Source organism: Mobula birostris, chromosome 26 (genome assembly GCF_030028105.1).
Source record: "Mobula birostris isolate sMobBir1 chromosome 26, sMobBir1.hap1, whole genome shotgun sequence".
NCBI lineage: Eukaryota > Metazoa > Chordata > Chondrichthyes > Myliobatiformes > Myliobatidae > Mobula > Mobula birostris.
In genome coordinates this window covers 29759137-29782917 of record NC_092395.1, presented here as the reverse complement: position 1 = coordinate 29782917, position 23781 = coordinate 29759137, and the positions used below count along the sequence as shown (strand labels likewise).

Sequence of the window (23781 nt, the reverse complement as noted above, 5' to 3'; positions counted from 1 at the left end):
TGATACAAAGATTGGAGGTGTAGTAGACAGTGAGGAAGGTTTTCAGAGCCTGCAGAGGGACTTGGACCAGCTGGAAAAATGGGCTGAAAAATGGCAGATGGAGTTTAATACTGACAAGTGTGAGGTATTGCACGTTGGAAGGACAAACCAACGTAGAGCATACAGGGTTAATGGTAAGGCACTGAGGAGTGCAGTGGAACAGAGGGATCTGGGAATACAGATGCAAAATTCCCTAAAAGTGTCGTCACAGGTAGATAGGGTTGTAAAGAGAGCTTTTGGTACATTGGCCTTTATTAATCAAAGTATTGACTATAAGAGCTGGAATGTTATGATGAGGTTGTATAAGGCATTGGTGAGGCCGAATCTGGAGTATTGTGTTCAGTTTTGGTCACCAAATTACAGGAAGGATATAAATAAGGTTGAAAGAGTGCAGAGAAGGTTTACAAGGATGTTACCGGGACTTGAGAAACTCAGTTACAGAGAAAGGTTGAATAGGTTAGGACTTTATTCCCTGGAGCGTAGAAGAATGAGGGGAGATTTGATAGAGGTATATAAAATTATGATGGGTATAGATAGAGTGAATGCAAGCAGGCTTTTTCCACTGAAGCAAGGGGAGAAAAAAACCTGAGGACATGGGTTAAGGGTGAGGGGGGAAAAGTTTAAAGGGAACATTAGGGGGGGCTTCTTCACACAAAGAGTGGTGGGCGTACGGAATGAGCTGCCAGACGAGGTGGGAAATGCGGGTTCTTTTTTAACATTTAAGAATAAATTGGACAGATACATGGATGGGAGGTGTATGGAGGGATATGGTTCGTGTGCAGGTCAGTGGGACTAGGCAGAAAATGGTTTGGCACAGCCAAGAAGGGCCAAAGGGCCTGTTTCTGTGCTGTAGTTTCTATGGTTCTATGGTTCTATGGTTTAATTAACTGCTCAAACAAAATCTGAATGGAGAGGGTAGGGTTTAAATACCCTGGATGTTTTGTAAATTCATAGAAGACCAGAAGATTGAAAGATCTGTCCCAACAAACACTCCATGAAAGGTTTTGAGAACGAGATCAGGAGTTAATGGAGACACAGCAAAGATGAGCAGAAGTAGGCCATTCATCCCTTTGTCCCAGCTCTAGTATGTGACTTGACCATATCTGATTATCCACCTCAATGTCCTGTTCCTGCCTTTTCTCTATGTCCATTAACCCTTGTAGCATTAACCTGCATCCGTTTGAATTTTCTATCTGATCATTGCTTTAGTGTTTTCTAAACTGTTCTAATGAAATTCAAAGTCAGTTGAAGAAAGAACACATCAATAACTTTTGATTGGGAATTTCACAATCTTCTTGTTTCAACTTTAGATCATAACTGTTTGCACTTGTTTTTTCTTTGACAAGTGTTGGTAATGTTTCCCATAACATTTCCAACTCTCCTAAATGCAGCCTCTCTTTATTTGTCAATGCCTTTTGGCATTATCCCCTTTCTTATTAAATATCTCTGCCCTTGAAGCATTCACCCACTAAGTGTATATTCCATCTTCCTTAACCTCCTCCCACTACCTCCCTGCGTTCCTAGTCTTATATTGTTCAAATCATGATATGTTGAACTTCCTCCAGTCCTAATGAAATGTCTTCAGCCTGGTTTGTTAAATCTATTCCTTAACAGATGTTGACCAACCTCCTCAGTAGTTTCTAACAATTCCTGTCTTTATTTTATATTTTCATTATTTGCAGTAATTTTATTTCGTGTTTGGGTTCTTCCTTTGTGCTGAAGTATTTTTGTTCCATTGTGAAGTTCAGTCAAGAAACCCACTCAGCACATATAACAGGAGTATGTTTGTTTCTTTTGCTGTAAGTCTACTGAGAGTTTCAGCAGGAAAAATATATGTAAATTTTATGGGTAAGTTAAATATTTTTTCAATTTCTTCTGTTCCTCTCCTCCTAGTCCAGTCAATCATGCACATTATACAAATTAATTTCTTGATTCTACTTCATTTCACTAAAACATTCATCAGCTCAGCCTCTTCAAAGATTGTAATGTATGTGATGCTTTGCTCCACAGTTCAATTTATATAACAGATATTATCACTACACTCACAACATTAGATCTGGATTTGGAGTATAAAAGGAGGTTAAGAAGGCATATAACCAGTACATACAGTATTTCAATAGTTCATCGGGTCCAGAACAGAACAATGGATACTGATGTACATCTCCACTATTGTCTCTCAAGTGTATCCTATCTTTGCAGAAGCATAAACAAAGGCAAACTCATTCATAACCAAGTGCCAAGAAAAAACATGAGAACACATATCAAGGCCCCGCAGCAGCATAGCAGTTAGTGAGACACTATTACAGCTCAGGGCATTGGAGTTCGGAGTTGAATCCTCTGTATTAAGTTTGTACGTCCTCCCTGTGGAATGTGTGGGTTTTCTCCCACACTCCAAAGACGTACCAGGTAGGTTAATTCGTCATTGTAAGTTGTCCTGTGATTGGGTTAGGGTTAAATTGGGGTTGTTGGGAGTAGCTGGGCAGTGTGGCTCAAAGGCCAGAAGACCCTCTTTCGCGCTGCATCTCTAAGTATATAAATGGATTTGCACTGGATTACTTCATTGGCACCAAGTACCAATTGGAAAGCTACCATGGACCAAATGTTCATCTAATGCATTCAAAATCCTCCATTTCAATCGCAGTCACTGAATACACCCTCACCAACATTGTCTTAGCATTAACTGGCCCAAAATGGATATTTTATTTTGGGGGTTGGCAGGGGGAATGACCCATCAGGGCACAGCAGCAAACAGCCAGGCTAGTGGAACTGAGGCTCCGGAGGGAAGGGTGAAATCAGGCAGCACGGTAGTGATAATGGACTGGATATTTAGAGGACAGACAGGAGATCCTGTGGCTGCAAAAGAGACACCAGAATGTTGTGTTGCCTCCCGGATACTAGGATCCAGGACATTTTGGAATGGCTGCAGGATTTTTCTCAAGGAGCAGGTCCTGGTGCACACTGGCACCAATAACACAGGAAAGAGGAAGAGATCCTACACAGTAGGTATGTAGAGTTAGGAAAGAGGCTGAAGAGAAGAACCTACAAGGCAGTAACCTCCAGGTTACTCCCGGTGCCATGGGCTAGTGCAGGTAGGAATGGGATGATATCACGTATGAATGAGTGGCTGAGGAGATGGTGCCAGTCTTGGGGCAGCACTTTATTGTCACGGTTCACACAACACTTTGCAGTACCAGCAACCCTTTTCTGGGGAAGGGGTGGCCAGTACAAAAGGAACAGGTTGCACCTGAATACAAGGGAATAATATCCTGGCCGGGAGGCTTGCTAATGCTACACAGGAGGGTTTATAATAATTTTGCAGGAGGCTGGGAACTGGATCACTAAATCTGTACATGAAGGACTGGACTGGAAGGTAGATGTCAGCAAAAGTATTGAAAGGCAAAATCTAAATAACAGGTATGATGGGTTGGATAGTTTGAAGTGTGTGTATTTCAATGCTAGGAGTATTCTGGGTAAAGGTAATGAACTTAGAGCATGGATCAGTACATGGAACTATGATGTGTCTATTACAGAAACTTGGTTGAGAAAGGGGTAGGAATATGTAATTAATGTACAAGGTTTTCAGTTTTAGGAAAGGTAGAGGATAAGGTAAAAGAGAGATGGGGGGAAGTTACACTATTTATCAGGGACAATATCACAGCTGCACTTAGGGGAGACAATGGAGGGTTCAGACACTGAGTCCATTTGGGTAGAACTCAGGAATAGGAAGGGTGGAATTACACTGATGGGATTGTACAATAGTGCCCCCCCCCCAACAGACACCAGGATATTGAGGAACAGATATGTAAACAAATTAAGGAAATAAGAGTTGTTGCCATGGGGGATTTCAACTTCCCTAATATAAACGGGGATCTCCGTAGTGCAAGGGGTACAGATGGAGCAGAATTTGTTAGTGTATCCAGGAGGAATTAGTACATAAATATGTAGATGGTCCAACAAGAGTAGGGGTTGTACTGGACCTAGTGTTGGATGAGCCTGGCCAGGTGATTGACCTTTCAGTGGGTGAGCAGTTAGGGAACAGTGACTACATCTTAACTTTCAGGATAGCTAAGATAAGGATGGGTTTGGTCCTGGCGGGAGAGTTTTCAATGAGAGTAGGGCATATTAAAAGGGCATTAGGTGGGAACCAAGAAGAGGAAATTGGAAACACCTTTTTTTTCTGGCAAGCCCATACCAGACATGTGGAGGGTGTTTAAAGATCAGTTGCACAGAGTACCGGAAAGGTGTGTTCCTGTTAGAAGGAAGGATGGAGATGCAAAGATGAGAAAACCTTTGATGTCTGGAGAGGTGATGAATTTCGTCAAGAAGAAAAAGGTATGTAAAAGTATGTAAATTTTCAGAAGTTAGAATCAACCTGAGAATGAGGAATATAAAGGAACCAGAAAAGAACTAAAGAAAGGGACTAGGAAAGCCAGGAGGGGCAAAGAAAAGTCCTTGGCAAGTCAGATTAAGGTGAATCCCAAGGCATTCTATACATCCATCAAGAGCAAGAAGATAACTAGGGAGAGGGTGCGACCACTCAAGGATAAAGGGTGGAACAGTTGCTTGGATGCAGAGAATGTAAGTGAGGTACTTAATGAGTACTTTGCTTCAGCATTTACCAAGGGAAAAGACATGGAGGACCAGAAGATCAATGCTGAGTGTATAAATACAGTATGTTAGGATGTTTAGAGGTCAAGGAGGATGAGTATTGGGCCTCCTAATAAATATTAAGGTGGATTAGTCCCTAAGACCTGATGGGATTTACTCTAGGTTATTGAAAGAGGCAAGAGATGAGATTGCAAGGGCCTTGACCAGTATCGTGTCCTCTCTAGCCACAGGGGAGGTCCCGGAAGACTGGCGAGTGGCTAATAATGTACCTCTATTTAGGAGGGGAACAAGGGAAAATCCTGCGAACTATAGACCTGTGAGTCTTACATGAGTTATAAGGAAATTGCTGGAGAAAATTCTTAGGGATAGGATATATGAGCATCTGGAATTGTACGGCCTAATTAGGGAGAGCCAGCATGGCTTACTGCGTGACAGGTCGTGTCTTACCAACTTGATTGAGTTTTTAGACAAGGTGATAGGGAGATTGATGAAAGTAGAGCTGTGGATGTTGCAGATATGGGCAAAGAAATATCAGATGGAGTTTAACCCAGATAAATGTGAAATGTTGCACCCCAGTAGCACAAATGCAAGGAGACAGTATACTGTTAAGGGCAAGGTCCTTAACAGTGTTGCTGAGCAGAGAGATCTTGCGGTCCAAGTTCGCAGTTCCTTGAAAATGGCTGCACAGTTTGATAGGGTGGTTAAGAAAGCTCATGGAATGCTTGTTTTTCTTAGTCGAGGCAGTGAGTTCAAAAATCAGGTGGTTATTTTGCAACTTTATAAAACTCTGGATAGGCCACATCTGGAGTACTGGTCATCCCACTCTAGGAAGAATGTTGAGGCTTTGGCAAGAGTGCAAAAGAGGTTTACCAAAATGCTGCCTGGTCTAGAGGACGTGTGCTATCATGAGAAGTTAGACAAACTTGGGTCGTTTTCTTTGGAGCCACAGAGGCTGAGGGGAGATCTGACAGAAATAAGGGGCACAGACAGAGTAGACAGGGAGCATCTTTTTCCCAGGGTAGAAGTGTCTAATACCAAAGGGCATGCATTGAAGGTGAGAGGAGGTAGGTTCAAAGGGGATGTGAGGGGGTAAGATTTTTCCTTACTCAGAGTAGTGAGTGTCTACTGTCTGGTATGGGTTAGAAGCACATACAGAGGTTTTTAAGAGACATTTCGATTGACACACGAATGTGAGGAAGATGGAGGGATATGGACATTGTGTAAGTAGGAGGGATTAGTTTTTGAGGGCTTTTGATTAACCTTTTAAGCTGCTTCAGCACAACATTGTGGGCGAAGGGCCTGTTCCAGTGATTTATAGCTTCATGTTCCAATATTCTATACATCATCTAAATAGGTTTACTGAGGTCATTTTTGGGAATTCCAGGGTATATTCATATAAAATTCAAATATAACTGTATACTTAGTGTTCTCCTTTATAATTTACAGTGACAAAACTGTCATATGCTTTCTGGAACCTATTCCCACTACCGCTTGTTGATGTTTTCCCAGCAAAAAAAGTGAAGTTGCTTGCAGAATAGATACCAAGACCCTTTCAGATTGAAGTGTCCCTTACAACTTTAAGTAAGCTAGTTAAGTTCTATAAGAACTACTGCAGGCATGAATTTGAAGAGAAAAAAAATGACCCATAGCTTACAAGTAACCACCTTGATAGAGCAAAATAAATGAATATGTATCAGGCTAGCTTTAATAGGCTAGGTACTTTATCAATTTTTCAAAATACTCTACAATTTCAATTATCATTACTTTTGCAGATTTTGTGAATGCAAATCTTTTCATCATCCATTTTTCATCAAGCAAGCAATAAAGAAAGGGAAAATAAATCTTCAAAATAAATTAGTACAACATATAAAAAGATTAGTGAAAGCTTTTGTAACTATATAAAGCAGAAAAAGAGTACTTCAGTTCCTTGGAAAATGGGAATGGGGAATTGATGTTGAGTAATGCAGAAATAGCCTATATTTTGAACAACTATTTTGGGTGCAGGACACATCTAACATAACAGAGAGATGTTATGAATGCAATAGGAGGTGAGATCCGCAATACAATTAGGGAGGTAGGGCTGAGCAAACTAATGGGTCTAAAGGTAGACAAGTCTTCTGATCCTGATGGAATGCAACCCAGGGTACTGAAAGAAGTGGCAGAAGTTATAGTAGAAACATTTGTGATAATTTACCAAATTTTGCTGGTGTCTTGGCAGTTTCCGGCAGACTGGAAGGCAGTAAATGTCATACCATGGTTTAAAAAGGATGTAAGCTAGAGAAGCCAACTCTAGGCTAATTAGCTTAATGTTCTGTAATTGGGAAAATTCATGAAATTATCATTAAGGAAAAGTAATGAGACATCTGGATAAAAATAGTTCCACCAGCAGACACAGCATGGAGGGTAAGTCTGCTGACAAATTTACTGAAGTTCTTTGAGAATACAATGAGTGCAGAGGATAGAGGGAAACAGGTGGATGCTGCATACTTAAGATTTCCAGAAGGTGTTCGATAACGTGCCATATAAAAAGCTTATCCATAAGATAAAGATGCACGGAGCTGGGGATAATATATTAACAGAGACAGAGGATTGGTTAACCAATAGAAAGTAGAGTTGGGATAAATGGATGTTTTTCTGGTTGGCAGTAAGTGCCTCAGGGGGTTGTTGTTGGAGCAACATGCTGGAGGAACTCAGCAGGTCAGGCAGCATCCGTGGAAAAGAACAGTCAACATTTCGGGCCGAGACCCTTCCGACCTGCTGAGTTCCTCCAGCGTGTTCTGCGTGTTGCTTTGACCCCAGCATCTGCAGAGTATTTTGTGTTTACAGGTCGTTGTTGGGCTAGCAACTATTCACAATATATATTAACAATTTGGAAGATGGGATCATGTTTGCTGATGACACTAAATTGTGTGGAAAAGCAAATTGACCGGAGGACGAAGAGAGATATAGATAGCTTAAGTAAGTGGCCAAGGCTCCAGTAGATGGAGTACATCGTTGGTCATTACTTTGGAAGGAAATATAAAAGATTGGATTATTATTTAAATGGTACAATATTGCAGCATGCCATTGTGCAGAGTGACTTGGGACTGCTGGGTCATGAATTGTAAAAGGCAAATATGCAGGTGCAACAGGTTAACAAGAAGTGAGATGGAAGGTTAGAGGGATTGAATTTAAGAGCAGGGAGGTTATGCTGCAACTGTACAGGATACTGGTGAGCCACACTTGGAGTACTGGTGCAGCTTGGGTCTCCTCATTTGAGAAACGATATGCTGACTTTGGAGGCCGTGCAGAGGAGGTTTACCAAGTTGATTCTGAAAATAAGGGGAGATTAGCCTGTGATATGAGATTGAGTCACCCGAGACCAAACTCGATGGAATTCAGAAGATAGGGAGATGGTATCTTATAGAAACTTACAAAATCATGAAAGGGATAGATATGATAGAGGCAGAAAATTTGTTTCAAAATGTAGTGAGACTAGAACTAAGGGACATAGTTTCAAGATTCAAAGAAGTAGATTTAGGATGGAGAAGAAAAGGAACTGTTTTGCCTAAAGAGTAGTGAACCTGTGGAATTTTCTGCCCAAGGAAGCAGCAGAGACTACCTCATTAAATAGATTTAAGACACAGTCAGATAGATTTTTGCATCGTAGGGGAATTCAGAGTTATGGGGAAAGGGCAGGTAGATGGAACTGAGTCTACAGCCAGGTCAGCCATGATCTTATTGAATGGTGGAGTAGGCACCAGGTGACTGAATGGGGATAGATAGCCTCTTGATCCTATTTCTTACATCCTTATGCTTCAAGCTCAGCATGGGGGCTAAATTTATCAGCATAATCATTGGCCATCATTCAAAAGTCTCAGAAAATAGCTTGTGAAGTCAAAGGTAGCAAACCTACTTCCCATTCTTTATTTCATAAGTGCCCCTATTCTTCAGTCAATAGCACTTTACATACCATGGTGAGAAAGGTTGTGAATTTGAGAGAATTACTAATGCAATTCACAGCTTGAAAGAAATCAGGCTACAACAAAAATGTAAAAAAAACTAACACTTTACAAGTTTTGTAAGCTGATTCCAGTTAGATGTGCATAAATTTAACATAAGGTAGATTAAAGCTTTTCCCTGTGCTAACATGTACTTCTGGAACCCCTTGCTAAACCTTACCTTAAGAGAATATGAATACTGTCAAATTGTTCAAGAGAAATTAGGGGAAAAAGGCCTAAATTAATTATTAATTGTAAAATGATAGGTTTCCATTCTCAAGCAAAAATATGGTCATGAAAAATAAAAAACACTATAATCCCACATAACCTACATAAAATAAACAAAGTGTTTTGTTAAATGTTTAATGTAATCCAGAAATACATTTTGATGTAATAATCTTACACAAACTTTTCAACCACATCAGTAATGATTTCCTCTAGGAGCTAAGGCTTTTTAGCAAAAAGAAACCACTTTCCAGCTCAGTCCTGTTGGGAGGGGTCGGGAGAGGACAGGATGGATTTTATTCCATTCTTATTTCAGAACTCTCAACTATTCAGTATAAAGAAAGCTACTATCAGTCCAAACAGGACAAGTTACAGAGACAGAAAACACAAACTGACCTACGCAGATCCAACCCCAAATTACATGGAGTGGCTCTGAAGAAATAAACGAAAAAATAATTTGGAGGTTTTTTGTCTTTTTCATTTTTGAACAAGGAAACATTACATACTAATCATTTCTGTGCTAAAATTTAACTATTACATTTCCGCTTCCAAGGCTTGCTGCAAAAGCAAGTAGACAGTAAAGGGAAAAGCACACTTTAATTTACAGCTCAGTAACCTCCCAGCATCTCCCTGTTTATCCCCCCAAATTTACCGAAGTTCTTGGTTACATCAAGAACAAAAATATTACTGTGTACAAAAAAGCCCAAATTGCAGGATTCTGTGAACACACAAGCATAACTCTTCAAAGAAATAAAAAAACAGCACAACACAAGTCCCAGTAATAACATTGGAAAAATGAGAAAACAGGACTCTTTGCCTAAAGTCCATTGTAAGTCACAGTCTGTTATTATCACTGTTGCTATGAGATGCAATCCTTGAAAATTCTCCTCTTCTAAGTTGCAAAATCTGACCTCTGTGCACTCATCTGCCAGAACATAAAGTGTGTATATGGATAGGTGTGTGAAAGAGACAGACACTGATAACGACAACTCATAACTTCGTGCGCACTGGCTGTACTGAATAAAGTCCCATTGGAAAAGTGAAGTGCCTTGCTGAGCCATTCAAGAGTCAGAGAGCAAGTTTCACTCATCAATATGATGAGCCTCTGCATCCAAAACAGAAAATCAGTTGTTCCTCAGTCAACCATGTGAAAGCCATTAATTTGGACAAAACACAAGGATAGGAAGGCACAGGCTGCCAGTGAGATGTGCTGGGCCCAGTCTGGAGTTCATCTTCAACAATGCCTGAAAGAAAACACTGGTCTGGGGTGTCCACAGAGTTGCCTGCAAGTTCCTGGAGCAGAAACCTTGCAAGCGGAATATTTCCAATGTCGCTATGTACTTCCTGTAGTCTGTTTTTCATCTGTGTCACAAGCGCCTAAAATCAATACAGAAACAAGTATCAGTTAATCCGTACTAACTCTTTCTTTCTTAATTTGTATCTTCAAGTTCCATAATATCAGATTTGTGAAAAATTCCAAGAAAAGAAAAACAACAATAAAACAGACCCTGGCATAATATAATTTTGAAATCTGTTTCCTCAAGTATTTTAAAATTAAACTGATTGTCATAGTTGAAAAATGAAATCACTTAAGTTTTATCATCAGACTGGAATGCAAAGCAACACAATTCATTCTTGAATGTGGCATAAGAACTGAATTACATGACTCTTAACAGAGCTTAGAACACAGGCCCACTACTACAATTATCATAAGAACAATAAATCTTTGTTCTGACATATTAGATACCTCAATAAATTTATTAGACCAGGAAATGTTTCAGATAATATTAAGACTTTTAAAGATTCCAGAATATTTATCTAGAGTGATTTCAGACAATCAAGTACTAAAAAACATTAGAAAATATCTGCAATTATATAGTGGCTTTCAAAACTTTTGAAAACCATTGTAGTAAGCTCCATAACCAAAATGTGATAATGACCATAGTCCGCATTTAAGAACTGCAGTGAACTATAACCATAGTGTTTGACGTTTTGCACTGAGCAAATAAGGCATTGGCTTATTGCTTAATGTTTTGTTTAGGATAAATGGCAGAGGTGACCTAATAACTTTAAAATCATGAATGAATGTGAGAGATTAGGAAGAGAGAATCTTTCCAATTTTGGAGAAGGATAAATCTATTAGCAGGTCACTAAGAAACCTGAGAAGGAACTCAGAAGAATTTCATTACCCAATGAGTGGCGAAAAAGTGGAATTGCAGTAGTAATTTTTAAACTGATAATCGTGTGCCATTGCATTCAGTTGGTGAGTCTAAATTCCACGGTAGCTTGACTGGAGACCCTTTTTCAGTTCAAGATAATGTGCTATCATACTAGGTGGCGATAAAGTTTAAAAATTAAGCAGGAAAATATACAGTTTTTATCAATGTCTGTCACACTGTCAATAGATCTATATTGTATAGATTGCTCGAGAAGCTTTAAGAGAAGAATTCAAGGCCTGCACTGCATCACTTTTTGGTACTAAAGTTGTTCTTCCTCAGAACCATCAGTAATTCAAATAAAATCTTGTGACGTGGTAAAACAGCTTGCATCAGATGATGAAGTAATGTAACAATTTGGCTCCAAGTTTTCATTGAGATCATTCCTATTGAATCTGCATGCTTAATTTCCCATTTCCTAATTTATGTTACTTTGAAGGAAGTTCACACAGATGGATCAGCTATCAAATGTGTTTGCATTTCAGTTCTCATGTGTAATCCATTAATATTTTCTCAAAACAGATAATGCTCTAATACAAACTTTCAAATCATCCGTTTTGGTACCTCATGGAATAAATGCAGTGTTTGACGACAATCTTCAGCTACCATTACTCTAACACCTCCCATTAATTTATTACTGTCTTAAGATTTTACAACATTCTTTCCCCTGTCAAAAATATTGAAATAATGCCTGATGATGCAATGGCAGGGCAATCTTGTTTTGTTTTCAAATTTTAGATAAAAGTACATTAATAAGTTCTTTCTTATTCCAACAAAAGTATCCAAAAAAGATTCCTTGGTCATTGTAAACAGTCCTTGTAATAGTATCAAAGGCATTCCTTTGGTACCTTGTTAAGCCTAGTTCATCCTCTAATACATACTCAGCTAACTGGTTTAAACTGTAGCAGGCCTCTCACAGAAACTGAACAATTGTTTTGATTTTCTTTGTGGTTCCATTTCATGTTCAATGTCTAATTTAAAGGCATGCATTTTAGGTAAGATTGGGCATGTTCCTTTTTACACAAAAAGTGGTGGGTGCCTGTAATGCACCGTCAGGGGCGGAATTGGAAGCAACTACTACAGAGGTGTTTAAGATGCTCTGAGGTGGGCATATGAATGAGCAGAGAATGGAGGGATATGGACATTGTATGGGCAGAAGGGATTAGTTTAGTAGGCATTGTGAGTCAAAGGGCACGTTCCTCTGCTGTACTGTTCCAAGTGGACCAAAAGTACCTGGGTCAGGTTCACCCAAGATGTAGTTACTTAAAAATAGATCTGAAAAAAACTCAATTTACAATCAGGAAAATTAAAATTAGACACCCTTTGGACCATGGAGGGCCTCTTACAGGCGTTTTGGGAAAAATAAACAATAGTGTGTGCACATCCTTATACTAAATCTAACTTATATGCAATACTTTGGATCCCTACATTGTTTCATTACTGAGTTATGCATGGAAACATGGATATTCTATTATATATCTTTAGATAATCCCATGTTAAAGCTCATCCAGTGAAAGACAGCTCTAACGTCACAGTACTTCCTCAGTAATGTACACCTGATGAACCCACAACCTTTAAACCCACAGGCAAGAAAGTCAGCGTTCAGCCACAGTTGCAACCATGAGAAGCAAATTATCTAGAAGTGGTATAGTATTAATTCCTCCTTTGGTTTAATCAGAAGTTCAATTAGCAGCTATTTTGGATCTAATCTTTGGCAGCAGATGTTACTTCTGGATCTAATCTTCAGCACCAGATTTTCAGGTAAGTATTTGGCACGTTCACAAAATGCCTCAACACAGAACAGATCATTTAGCCTTTTGAAGTTTACTTTGTACTCTTCTCCCCCTCCTCTCTCTCCTCAACAGTTTAAACCTTTTTGAAGCTGCAGTCCATATCTATTTCAAATCAATTAAAAGGCTTTTAATGATAGTTTTAAACATAATTAGGGTGCCACAAACCAATTAGTCAGAGCTTCATTTGTATTTTTTATGCCTTGCAAACAAATGAACAAAACCTATCACCATTATAATTTTCAATCTGACGAGGATACAGTAGGGTAGTGGTCATTGCTTGCACTTTATGTAATGTAACTGATAACTTCTGTGCCTCAGCCTGACTCTGAACTCTTTCAGGTTCTGTTGTGGGATAGTGTTGGCTGCTATATTATTGGAGGGCTGTGATGAATTTGAATGCGGATGAAATGTCTGTTTATGTCATTGCTGAATATCTGAAGACATTTGGATGTTTCCCTTGCAACTATCGCAGGGATGAATAACCTTTTGAATGAATGACAAGTGATGGAGAAATTAGAGTCTTTTATCATTAGGTAAGGAGACAAGTTTCATCTGTGATGCTTAACTACGCCAATTATATTACAACTCAATTACAAAACTAGGGCAGCGTTGTTCAATCAGGATCAAGTGCATATTTTAAATCAAGCCTAATGCAGTATACAATGAAATGAGTGCCAATGACAATATTTGATAACTTCAATGCCAATTAACTTCAAGTAGGTTGCAACGGTGTTCCAATGATCACACATAATAACCACCTTCATTACTTGGTAACTATGACAGGTATTAAATGTAGGAAGATAACCTAGTTGGCAACTTAACTCCTGCCACCAAGAAGAAAATGATGACTATTTTAATAAAAAAAAACTATCAGGTTTTTGTCCATTTGCACATTACTCTGACATTCCTAAATTGTAAAAGGTGTTATCCCAGAATTCCATACATAACTGGCCCAATTTCATTGGGGGGGGGAGAGGGGAGGGTAACTAGGAATGGAGAACAGTACCAAATTCCAAACACAAATTTTTAAAATGCTGTATATTACCCTTTCCAATAATATAATCCCATACAAACTTTTGCCTGAATCCCCATAAGAATTTAACAAATAATGTTACACAATTTAACAAACTTCTTTGGAACAGAGCCTCAGAAGCAATTTGATAGAGCCATTGAAAATTTATGAAGGGTCTATCGACAGAGAAATTCTTTCCACTGACACAAGAGTCAAGACCCAAGACCCAGAAGACAGAATGAAGGTGAAAGAACCAAAATCAACAGCATTAAAGAAATGTTATAAATACAGTAAATACAGGTCCACAATCCCTTATCTGAAATTCTGAAATCTGAAAAACGAAGTTTTCTTCGTGGAGTGTGGAGAGTGTCGTAACAAGGCTTATTTAGCACGCCAACAGCTGATGTCACTCAAGAGTGACGTGGCAGCACTAGCAGACGCCGCCAGACGTCATTTGTGACAGTGCTTGTACTGGTTACACGTGCATTTGCTGTTCACTGATATTTTGTGTTCATTGTTGATTTTGTGTTTAATTTCACTGTGAAAATGTCAAAAAGAGCTGCAGATACCACTATGGGTAACAATGAGAAAAAGAGAAGCATCTATCGTTATCAAGGATTTCATGTCACTAATGAGAAGATGATATCAAACCTCGTAACATGCTAAAATGTTATCGACCGAAAGTGTAAATAAGTTAGAGGAAGCTGACATTGAAGAAATGATGAACATTGACAATGATGCACCTGTTGTGCATTCCTTCACTGATGGGGAAATTGCTGAAATGATGTTAAATACAGATAAGCATGAAGATAGTAGTGATGATGATGGCATAGTGAACACAGGTGAAAATCCCCATAGATATGGTGAAAATGTATGATCAGTTATTTGCTGGCCTTGAACAACGTGCATTTATCAGTGAGCAAGAGATTATGGCAGTTTACCCAGTTAAAGAGAGATTGCTTAGGCATAAACCTATGTTAATGAGACAGACGACACTTGAAGAAGTCTTTAAAAACGCTGTCTGTCGTAGTGCTGCTTCATAACTTGAAAATCCTGTTCCTGGCCATCAGGTACCTGTAGAGTATTTAGCTTTGTTCGCCAGACATATTGCAACTTAACTAGAGGTAGCTGTACATACTTAGCTTAGTTTGAACCTGTATATGTCCTAGAGTATTTATGTTCTACATTTATTCCAATAAGTCATTTACCATGTGTTTGATTCGGTTTGTTTGAAGCTGTATATTTTTATGTTTTATTGAATGTTTTTGTTGGAAATAAAATGTACTAGTGTATTTATGGTCTATAATTATCCCACTATTTCATTTATCAGTATATTACTCTATAAATAAACTGTAATAGTATTTGTAAAAGAGCGTGGATCAGGAAAACCCAGAAGTTCTCTCTCCAGCACTCGTCATTTGAACATGTACAGACTTTTTCTTGTCATTATTCCCTAAACAATACAGTATAACAACTATTTACATAGCATTTACATTGTATTAGGTATTATAAGTAATCTAGAGATGATTTAAAGTATACGGGAGGATGTGCGTAGGTCTGGAGCTCCCCGAGGTCCTAAAGCCCACCCGCACTGAGACAGGTTAATTATCAATATAATTATCAATTTTCTGAAATCTGAAAAATTCTGAATTCCCAAATGCAACTGGCCCCAAGGATTTCGGATAAGGGATTGTGGACCTGTACAATGGATAACGGTGAGACAGATTCAGTTCTAGAGTTTGAAGGTGAGACAAATAAGCACTTGAAAAAAAGAAAATTTGCATGACTTTGGCAAGAATGCCAGTTGGCAGGATTGGCTGTGTTGTTTTTGCATAAAGCTGTTACACACTCAGTGGACATGCTTCTGTTCTGTGATTTTTCTGAGATTATATGAAATATGAAAATTATGCATTGACATTGCCTACCACTCTATCGTTAAACACATTCTAAATGGTTACAGGGCCACATTGTTATTTCCATATGTCTTAGAATTCAAATAGCAAAAGGAATAAATTTTAGAAAATCTGAACAATGATATAATAGAGCATAATCTGAATAAAATTTTCAAAAGCAAACATCTGAAAATTTTTTTTAGTAACCATCAAATACATTTCTATGTCTCTAACGGATTAAAGCATTGAGGAAGAGCAAGTGGTTCTCGGAGAGACCACTGGTTTGAGTCCATGCTCTTGGAGTTGTTATCGGAATTCTGGGATTTATCGATTGGACTGTAATTCCTATTGGCCTCTTTCAGTTCCTATTTGCCCGACGCTGGCCCCCTAGGCCTGAGTCGACGTAGTAGTAGTAGTAGTTCTAATTTTTTTGTGTTCTCCATATGCAGGCTAGGTGTTTGGGATTTGATGTCCTTGTAGTTTCTCCATGTGGGTGATCTGCTAGTTTTTGTGTGAGGGAGGGGTGGGGCTTGCAAGTTTCTGTTTCTTTTTCTTTTCATGTGGAAGGTGGGATTGAGGTCTTTCAACTTTTTTTGTATTTTATGGCTATCTGGAGAAGAGAAATTTCAGAGTTGTATTCGGTATACACATTTTGGTAATAAAATGAAGCTTTGAACCTTATAGAATGATATATAACTAGGAGACATGCTAATGTTTAACTTTTCTTATAATGCTGTGTTTCTTGGCTTTCTGCATAAGAGTGCTTATCTTGTTTACTTACTTGAAGACAAAAACCCGCATTTCTATTTCAGAGACTTACAAACATTTGTACATGTGTAGTGTATGAATAAGTGGAATCAAAAGGATTAAACTTATTCACTTGGAATTGGTAAATTAACTATTTAGTTTTTAGGAAATCTGTCAAAAGTACTTATCATAAGACCATATTTGACATAGGAGCAGAATTAGGCCTTTCAGTCCATTGAGGTTGCACTGCCATTTGGTCATGGTTGATTTATTATCCCTCTCAACCCCATTCTCCTGCCTTCTCTCCATAATCTTTGATGTCCTTACCAACCAAAAACCTACAAACCTCTACTTTTAATATACCAAACAATTTGGCTTCCACAGCAGTCCGTGGCAATGAAGTCCACAAACTCACCACCCTCTGAAGATCCTCCTCATCTCTCTTTTAAAGGGATATTCTTTTATTTGACATTAAAATTGCATGTGGCTCAGGGAACAATCCAGAACCTTTCTGGTTCCGTGCCTTAATCTAATACCAAGCTGCTCCATCAGCAGAACCTCCTTCCTTGTTCTTCCCATGTCATTGGTACTACATGGACCACAACAACTGGATCTTTCCCCTCCCACTATAAATTCCACTGCAGGTCAGGTGAGATGTCACAAACCTGGGCACACAGCCTTCAGGACTCCTGATCATGTTACAGAAAATTGTATCTGTTCCTGTATATGCTATTTCCAATTACAGCTACACTTCTCTTCTCCCCCTTGAACAGTTCCCTGAACCACAGTGTCATGGTACCACATTGAAAGCTGCAGGAAGGCAGGGGTTAACACATTGTCCAATAGGCAAAGATAAAGATTGCAGAGAGTGCAGACAGCCCAGTCTTTGAAGAGCACCGCTTCCCTTTGCAGAGCAGGTTCACCTTACTGGAGATGAGATAAGAATGGAAGGAGGTACAGAAGCCTGTAGGCAAACACTCAGTGATTCAGGATCAGCTTCTTCTCCTCTGCCATCCGATTCCTAAATGGACATTCAACCCATGAACACTACACTACTTTTTAAATTTTTTTTGCACTACTTATTTATCTTAATTATTTAATAGACATACATGTTATTTACTGTAATTCAGTTTTTTCCTCTATATTTATTTCTGCCATAAAGTTAACAATTTTCACAACAAATTCTGATAACATTAAACCTGATTCAGATTCTGAATACAATGGAGGTATGCAAAACACACACACACCAACTAAAGGACAATTGCTTTTCTGACTTCAAAGTATAATCAGTTGTCAGCTTGTAGTTTCTATTGACTTTCATTACCTCTATTGTGAATAGTGATGGATCTTGCATCCAAGAAATTCAAACATACAGTTACCAAATGATCAATACCCAGTAACTGCTAGTTAATTCTATATAAAAATAGCATTTTCTGTTCTGACTTCAGGACAGTGCGGTGACAGGGGCCATGCTGTTCTCCTGTGCACAAGTAAAATCAAAATCACCCACAAAATGCTGGAAGAACTCAGCAAGTCAGACAGCATCTACAGAAATCAATAAATACTCTACATTTCAGGCTGAGATCCTTCTTCAGGACTGGAATGGAAGGGGGAAGAATAAGGTATGACTGAGCAGTGAGTGCATATGTTCAGAGTCCAGTTAATCGGAGATATCACCACCAGTTTGAGCAAGTCTTAGAAAGGCAATTCCAAATTTTCAGTAGCAATGTGTTTTATTCCCAGATGAATCACTGTTACCCTTTCAACAGCATATTCTCCACTAGATTTTTAGTAATGCCACAGGAGACCTGCTACCTGCTCTAAAAAAACTGCAAGCAGCCATATCTGCAAGATATGCATCAGTAATTTTTAACAAATATAATAGCAGTCTTGAAATGTAGCAGCCAAATGCTAAGAAAATCAATGGTGGCAAGGATTTGGTTATATTCAAGATCAAGGAATATTACTTAAATCTTCCGATAAGGCACAGTATAAAATTTCAAATTCAACTATGTGTATTCAACAATTTCAGTGAAGTAGTCAGTCCAGTTATTTTATATTTTTTCTATTTATGATGTAGGAGATAATTTGCCTCATCAAGTCTACACTGGTTCTCAGAGCATTCTCATCAGTCTCAATCCTCCACATGTTCCCCAGTAAGATATTCTTTCTCATGTGCCCATCCAATTCTCTTTCAATTGTTCTGCAAACCAGGAACAATTTAAAGTTACCAGTTACCCCACAGACATATATTTAGGACGTGGAAATAAACTGGAAGAAATCAAAAGGGTTCATGTAAAAACTCCAGAGTCACCGTCAGGAGTGAAATTCATTCACTGGAGCTATGCCACAGCAGCACTAAATACCATGTCAACCCCCAGATCTCACATTGCTAGCATTCCGTTTCTCTCTCTCTCCAATTCTATTAATTGCAGATTTCATTTGTCCTCGGTTATATATGCCTGTCTAACCTACCTTTTTGTTATACACTTGTCATTATCACTCTCTTTCAGCTGGTATCACCACGACTTCTAACATTCAATCTCACCCCTCAATACACTATCACAGGCTTCTGTTTTGTTCTCTTTGTCCCAGCACCCTGCCACACATCATCTCTCTGCACCATAAAACTAATTTTGTCCCTATCATTGAAAGGCCATTCACCTGAATTGTTAACTTCCATTACATCTGATATCTGCTGCCCTACTGAATACTTTCAGTATCTTCTGTTTGGATTCCAAATTCTTACATGAGCTCCATGTTGCTTTTGGACTTGCTTAATCAGCTACTTTAACATCAGAATCATCTACAGGCAATTCAATAAAGTAGACAAACAATGCAACTTCAAGAAAAAAAATCAAGACTTTTAAATAATTGAATAGAGCACAAAAATAGTCAGTATAACTTTACTTTCTGTATTACAAAAGAAGCAAAACCCTACAGATGTTGAAAATCTGAAATAAAAACAGAAAAAAGGCTCAGAAGATGGACTTCTTTTATTTGTTTCAATTTTATTATTAGGATTATGCCCTCCAATCAAAGTCCAATGTTCTATCTAATGCAAGACTTGACACTCATGACCTCAAGGTCTCTCCATCAGAAAGAACCAAATTAAAATATTCTTTAAGAATGGATGAGTTTCCTTTTGGCTTTTAGCCCTTTCTTCACACTTCTAAAAATTGTTAAAGTCAACAAGATTGAACTTGATCCCTGAGGGGCATCCACAACAATTTATGTGCTCTCTGAAGTTTGTAATCAAAGGGTATAAAAAGAGACATTAAGATACAAAGGGGATGACATTTTCGTACATCTTAGGGAATTTGGAATATTGTAATAAAGCACATGTCACTGTAATTTTAAATTCACAACAGATGGAAGTTACTTCATTGGAGTTGCTCACATTAACTGCTTGGCAGATATTAATGTGTTGTCTAACAAATTACAGGTTCAAGCAATCCATTATTTATTTTCCAATATCAAGCTTACCACTTGTTGTTGTAGCAGGAGCAAGAACTCCATCATCATCATCACTATCTTCCTCATTTGACTGTGTCACTCCTGATTCTGAAGTTATACAAGGAGGTTCTGGTTCCTGCTCAGAACGACTTCTCAATGCCAAAATACGGTGATGTAGCGCTGCATACAGCTGTCCAGCATCTTTTGAACTGGCCTATAATAAGTCCAAAAAATAATTCTATAGAATAAAACAGATTATCTCTTAGGAGGAGAAATTTAATCATTAAACCTTTATATATACTTGCATCTTGCGGTGTAATTTTAGTGCTTTTGTGATCAGTAAGCTGAAGGAGGAAATTGTGTCCATATAGGAAACCATGGAGCACTCCCAGGCTAGGCCACATGCTGGCAATAAATTCTCTCTTTTGTCCTTCTCTTCTGTGTGTTTTTGTCCATTCCCACTCCACCAACCCTCAGCCACCCCTACAGCCTTTCTACAATTCCTTCTCCTATTTTAGATTGCTTGTCTCTTTGCCCTATTCCTCTTCTACCTCTGACCCTGAAGTAAGGCAATAACCGTGAAGTCCGAGCTGTTAAAATAAATGAAGCACTGTTGAGGCAAACATACCGAAATTAGAAAGACTTTGACACCTTGGTCCTCAGCATCCATGGCTGTAATCCGAATACTCTTTTCACTAGCTTTATCAATTTGCATTTGAGCCCATAGTTTGGTATTCAGAATCAATCGAAGGCTGCCCTGAGTCCGCATCACTGCAATAAAGCAAGAACAATAGAAGTACAGTCAATGATGCAGTTACCTTAGTTTCTTTAGAATAAGATCTATACTACAATATTTTAAACAGATATCTGAGTGCAAATTTATTTGAAGATTCCCAACATTAAATGCTCAGTTGAAATTGTTCTGTCATTTTGGAGATTTGGTTCAAAAAATGTCTTCTTTACAATTATTCCTTTTTGTCATGAACAATACAGGACATATAGTGAGTTAGACTTTGGTGGCTATTGCCATTTTTTTCCTACACTGGTTTCCCATAATAAAAAAGTTATATAGAAGTGAACAGTTGGTTTAGAAGACAGGATTTTTTTAAAAAAAACTCTGAAAGATCAGAAGGGCCAACCCTCACTCTTCCTTTCCTTTTGCATGATTTCTTCATCCCAGGAGATAAGCCAGCCACAACATTCATATTTCTCCCACCCTGACTCCTACAAGGACTCCATTCCTTGGTTTCCACTCTATTTGCTTTGATACTGAGATTTTTCATACAGGTGCCTCTGAAATGTCTTGTTTCTGGACCTCCCTCATTCACAGACCACATACCAGCAAAGTTCAGTATGTGCACATCATCATTTTGCTTTAGACAATGTAGGCACTAACCTTGAACTTTTAATTACTGAAAACGATTTCCACTATAATTTTTTTCACAAGATCTTACAAGTTAAACAAACCAAGATGCGAACTTTTATAGATCATAAACTTTTAGTAAGTTCTATAAATTATGACTTTATCAAACAGTACAGTAGTAGAACACATACCTAGCCTTGACTGCAATGCTCCATCATCACCAGATGCCATATCATTGAGCCTCAAAAGACCTCTTCCCCTTTCTACCCAGGTTTGTGACGTCTTGTCAAACACAAATAGCTTGCATTGTATCTGAAATTAATCAAGAAAATTCTGAAACCAAGAAACTGTAGCTTTCCAATCAGCGGATTAAATTTCCAGACCCCATGCAGATTGATATTCAACTAAAACAGGAACGAAAAATGATTCAAAGATGAGAATATCTGCAGATGCTGGAAATCCAAGCAAAACACTGGAGGAACTCAGCAGGCAGCATCTATGGAAAAGAGTAAACAATTGACGTTTCTGGCCAAGGTCCTTTATCGGTCCTGATGAAGGGTTCCAGCCCAAAATGTCAACAGTTTACTCTTCTCCATAGATACTGCCTGGCCTGCTGAGCTCCTCCAGCATTTTATGTGTGATGAAAGATGATTATTGCGAAATAAGATAGCACATGATTTCAAACTGTAAATGCCACTAAAATCTGTTTATAATATTTTATTTGCTTTTGAAAAGTTGTCTTAGTGAGTTCATTTCTCAATTTCCTCTCCTAATGGGTTTATGTACTGCTTTAACACAAGGGCTCCCTCTTTGGAGCTAAATGTTTGCTTGGTTCTTTTTATTTGATATCAGAATCAAAGCTGAAAGAAGTCTGGGTGGTACATTATTAGGTGGTATGGGCGTAAAATTACAAAATCTTTTGAAGAATTATTTAAGATATTACATAGCATCCATATTCATTAGACATCCATTTGAAAGAGGCCACAGTTGACAAATGAAACGCATGAGAATAAAACTTTAAGAAACAGATATGGATCTTTGCATATAGAACTCAAAGCATATTCAAAAAAAGGCATATTAAAGTGATGGTAACTTGAATGCTACTTTTTACTTTTTCACTCTCTACAGTTTATTGCAAACTATATGAGCCTCTTAGGAAATACATCTGCAATATGAAAACACTGGGAAATTAAGCCTATCACTTATAATTGCAGTGACAAAAACAGATAACGTCATCACAAGACACTTATACCTAAGAGCTTACCTGTCATTCAACTGTGAAGTATCATGAAGCAAAGCTACAGAGCGACAATTATTGCAAAGCTATTTAATTTTAACACGTAAAACATAATTGCTATGTTCCACATTTAATGTTTGACTTTACACTCTACTTGGTCAAGTCCTTGTTGATCCTTGCAGCATTTTCGGCAAAAGAAAGTTACTTTTGCAGCAAACCTTTGTAACCTACAAATTTCTTTTAATGAATGTATTCTTCTGCTCAATGCAAGACGATAATGGTCCTAATGAAAATGACCACAAGAAATTTTGTTATCCTACTCGAATCTTTTAAGGGGATGCATTTTGTCAAACTAAAAAGATGTTTTTGAACACAGGAAAATCCCTCCAAAAGCTGGGTTTATTGAAGAACATCAAACAGCCTTCATTTACAATATTCTCATTAACCACAGGCCATTCAATGCTTAAATTTAGAGAAAGCAATCTGCTGGAAGATCTCTGCAGTCAAACAGCATCTGTGAGAGTAAAAGAATTGCCAAAGTTTCAGGTTGAGACATGTAAGAAGGATTGAGAGCAGAGAGGTGAGATGACCAACAGAAAGAGAAGAGCAGCACTAAGACAGAAGTCTCCAAGTAATCAGTGAACTAAGGAAAGCTGTAAGATGACAGGCAGGGGAGCAGGGGTAGACTGGGATGCAGTGGCTGGTGAATGATAGATTGAGGCAGAGGAAAAGTTTGAAAAAAATATGAGAGTTAGATGGAATAACATGGAGAGGCATTAGATGGAGAAGCATTGATCATGTGGATAGTCAGAGGCTTTTTCCCAGGGCTGAAATGGCTAACACGAGAGGTCACAGTTTTAAGGTGCTTGGAAGTAGGTACAGAGGAGATCTTAGGGGTAAGTTTTTTTTAATGCAGAAAATGGTGAGTGCGTAGAATGGGCTGCCAGCGACGGTGGTGGAGACAGATACGATAGGGTCTTTTAAGAGACATGGAGATAGAAAAATAAAGGGCTATGGGTAATCCTAGGTAATTTCTAAAGTAAGTACATGTCTGGCACAGCATTGTGGGCCGAAGGGCCTGTATTGTGGTGTAGGCTTTCTGTTTCTATGAAAACATCAAGGGAGGAGAGTGTGAAGAAGGTTGGAGGCAGCTAATAGATGCTTAAATTTAATACATCCAACAACATATTTCCCAGTGAGCCTCTGTTTAACA

The 23781-nt window shown here is 38.4% G+C and overlaps 1 protein-coding gene across 5 annotated transcripts in view; it reads right to left on the bottom strand.

The window, feature by feature from the left end:
• Nucleotides 1-8927: 8927 nt before the first annotated feature.
• ranbp3b (RAN binding protein 3b) overlaps nt 8928-23781 on the bottom strand; it is a 171954-nt gene continuing 157100 nt past the window's right edge. For 4 of the 5 annotated variants that reach the window (XM_072244196.1, XM_072244194.1, XM_072244197.1 and 1 more), the window contains 4 exons: nt 21523-21643; nt 20597-20739; nt 19999-20182; nt 8928-10229 (listed from right to left, as the gene is read on the bottom strand). In XM_072244196.1, the coding sequence (XP_072100297.1) occupies nt 10186-10229; nt 19999-20182; nt 20597-20739; nt 21523-21643 (492 nt within the window). In that variant the 3' untranslated portion in view covers nt 8928-10185. The remainder of the gene's footprint in view (nt 10230-19998; nt 20183-20596; nt 20740-21522; nt 21644-23781) is intronic. The other variant, XM_072244198.1, reaches the window with a different exon arrangement.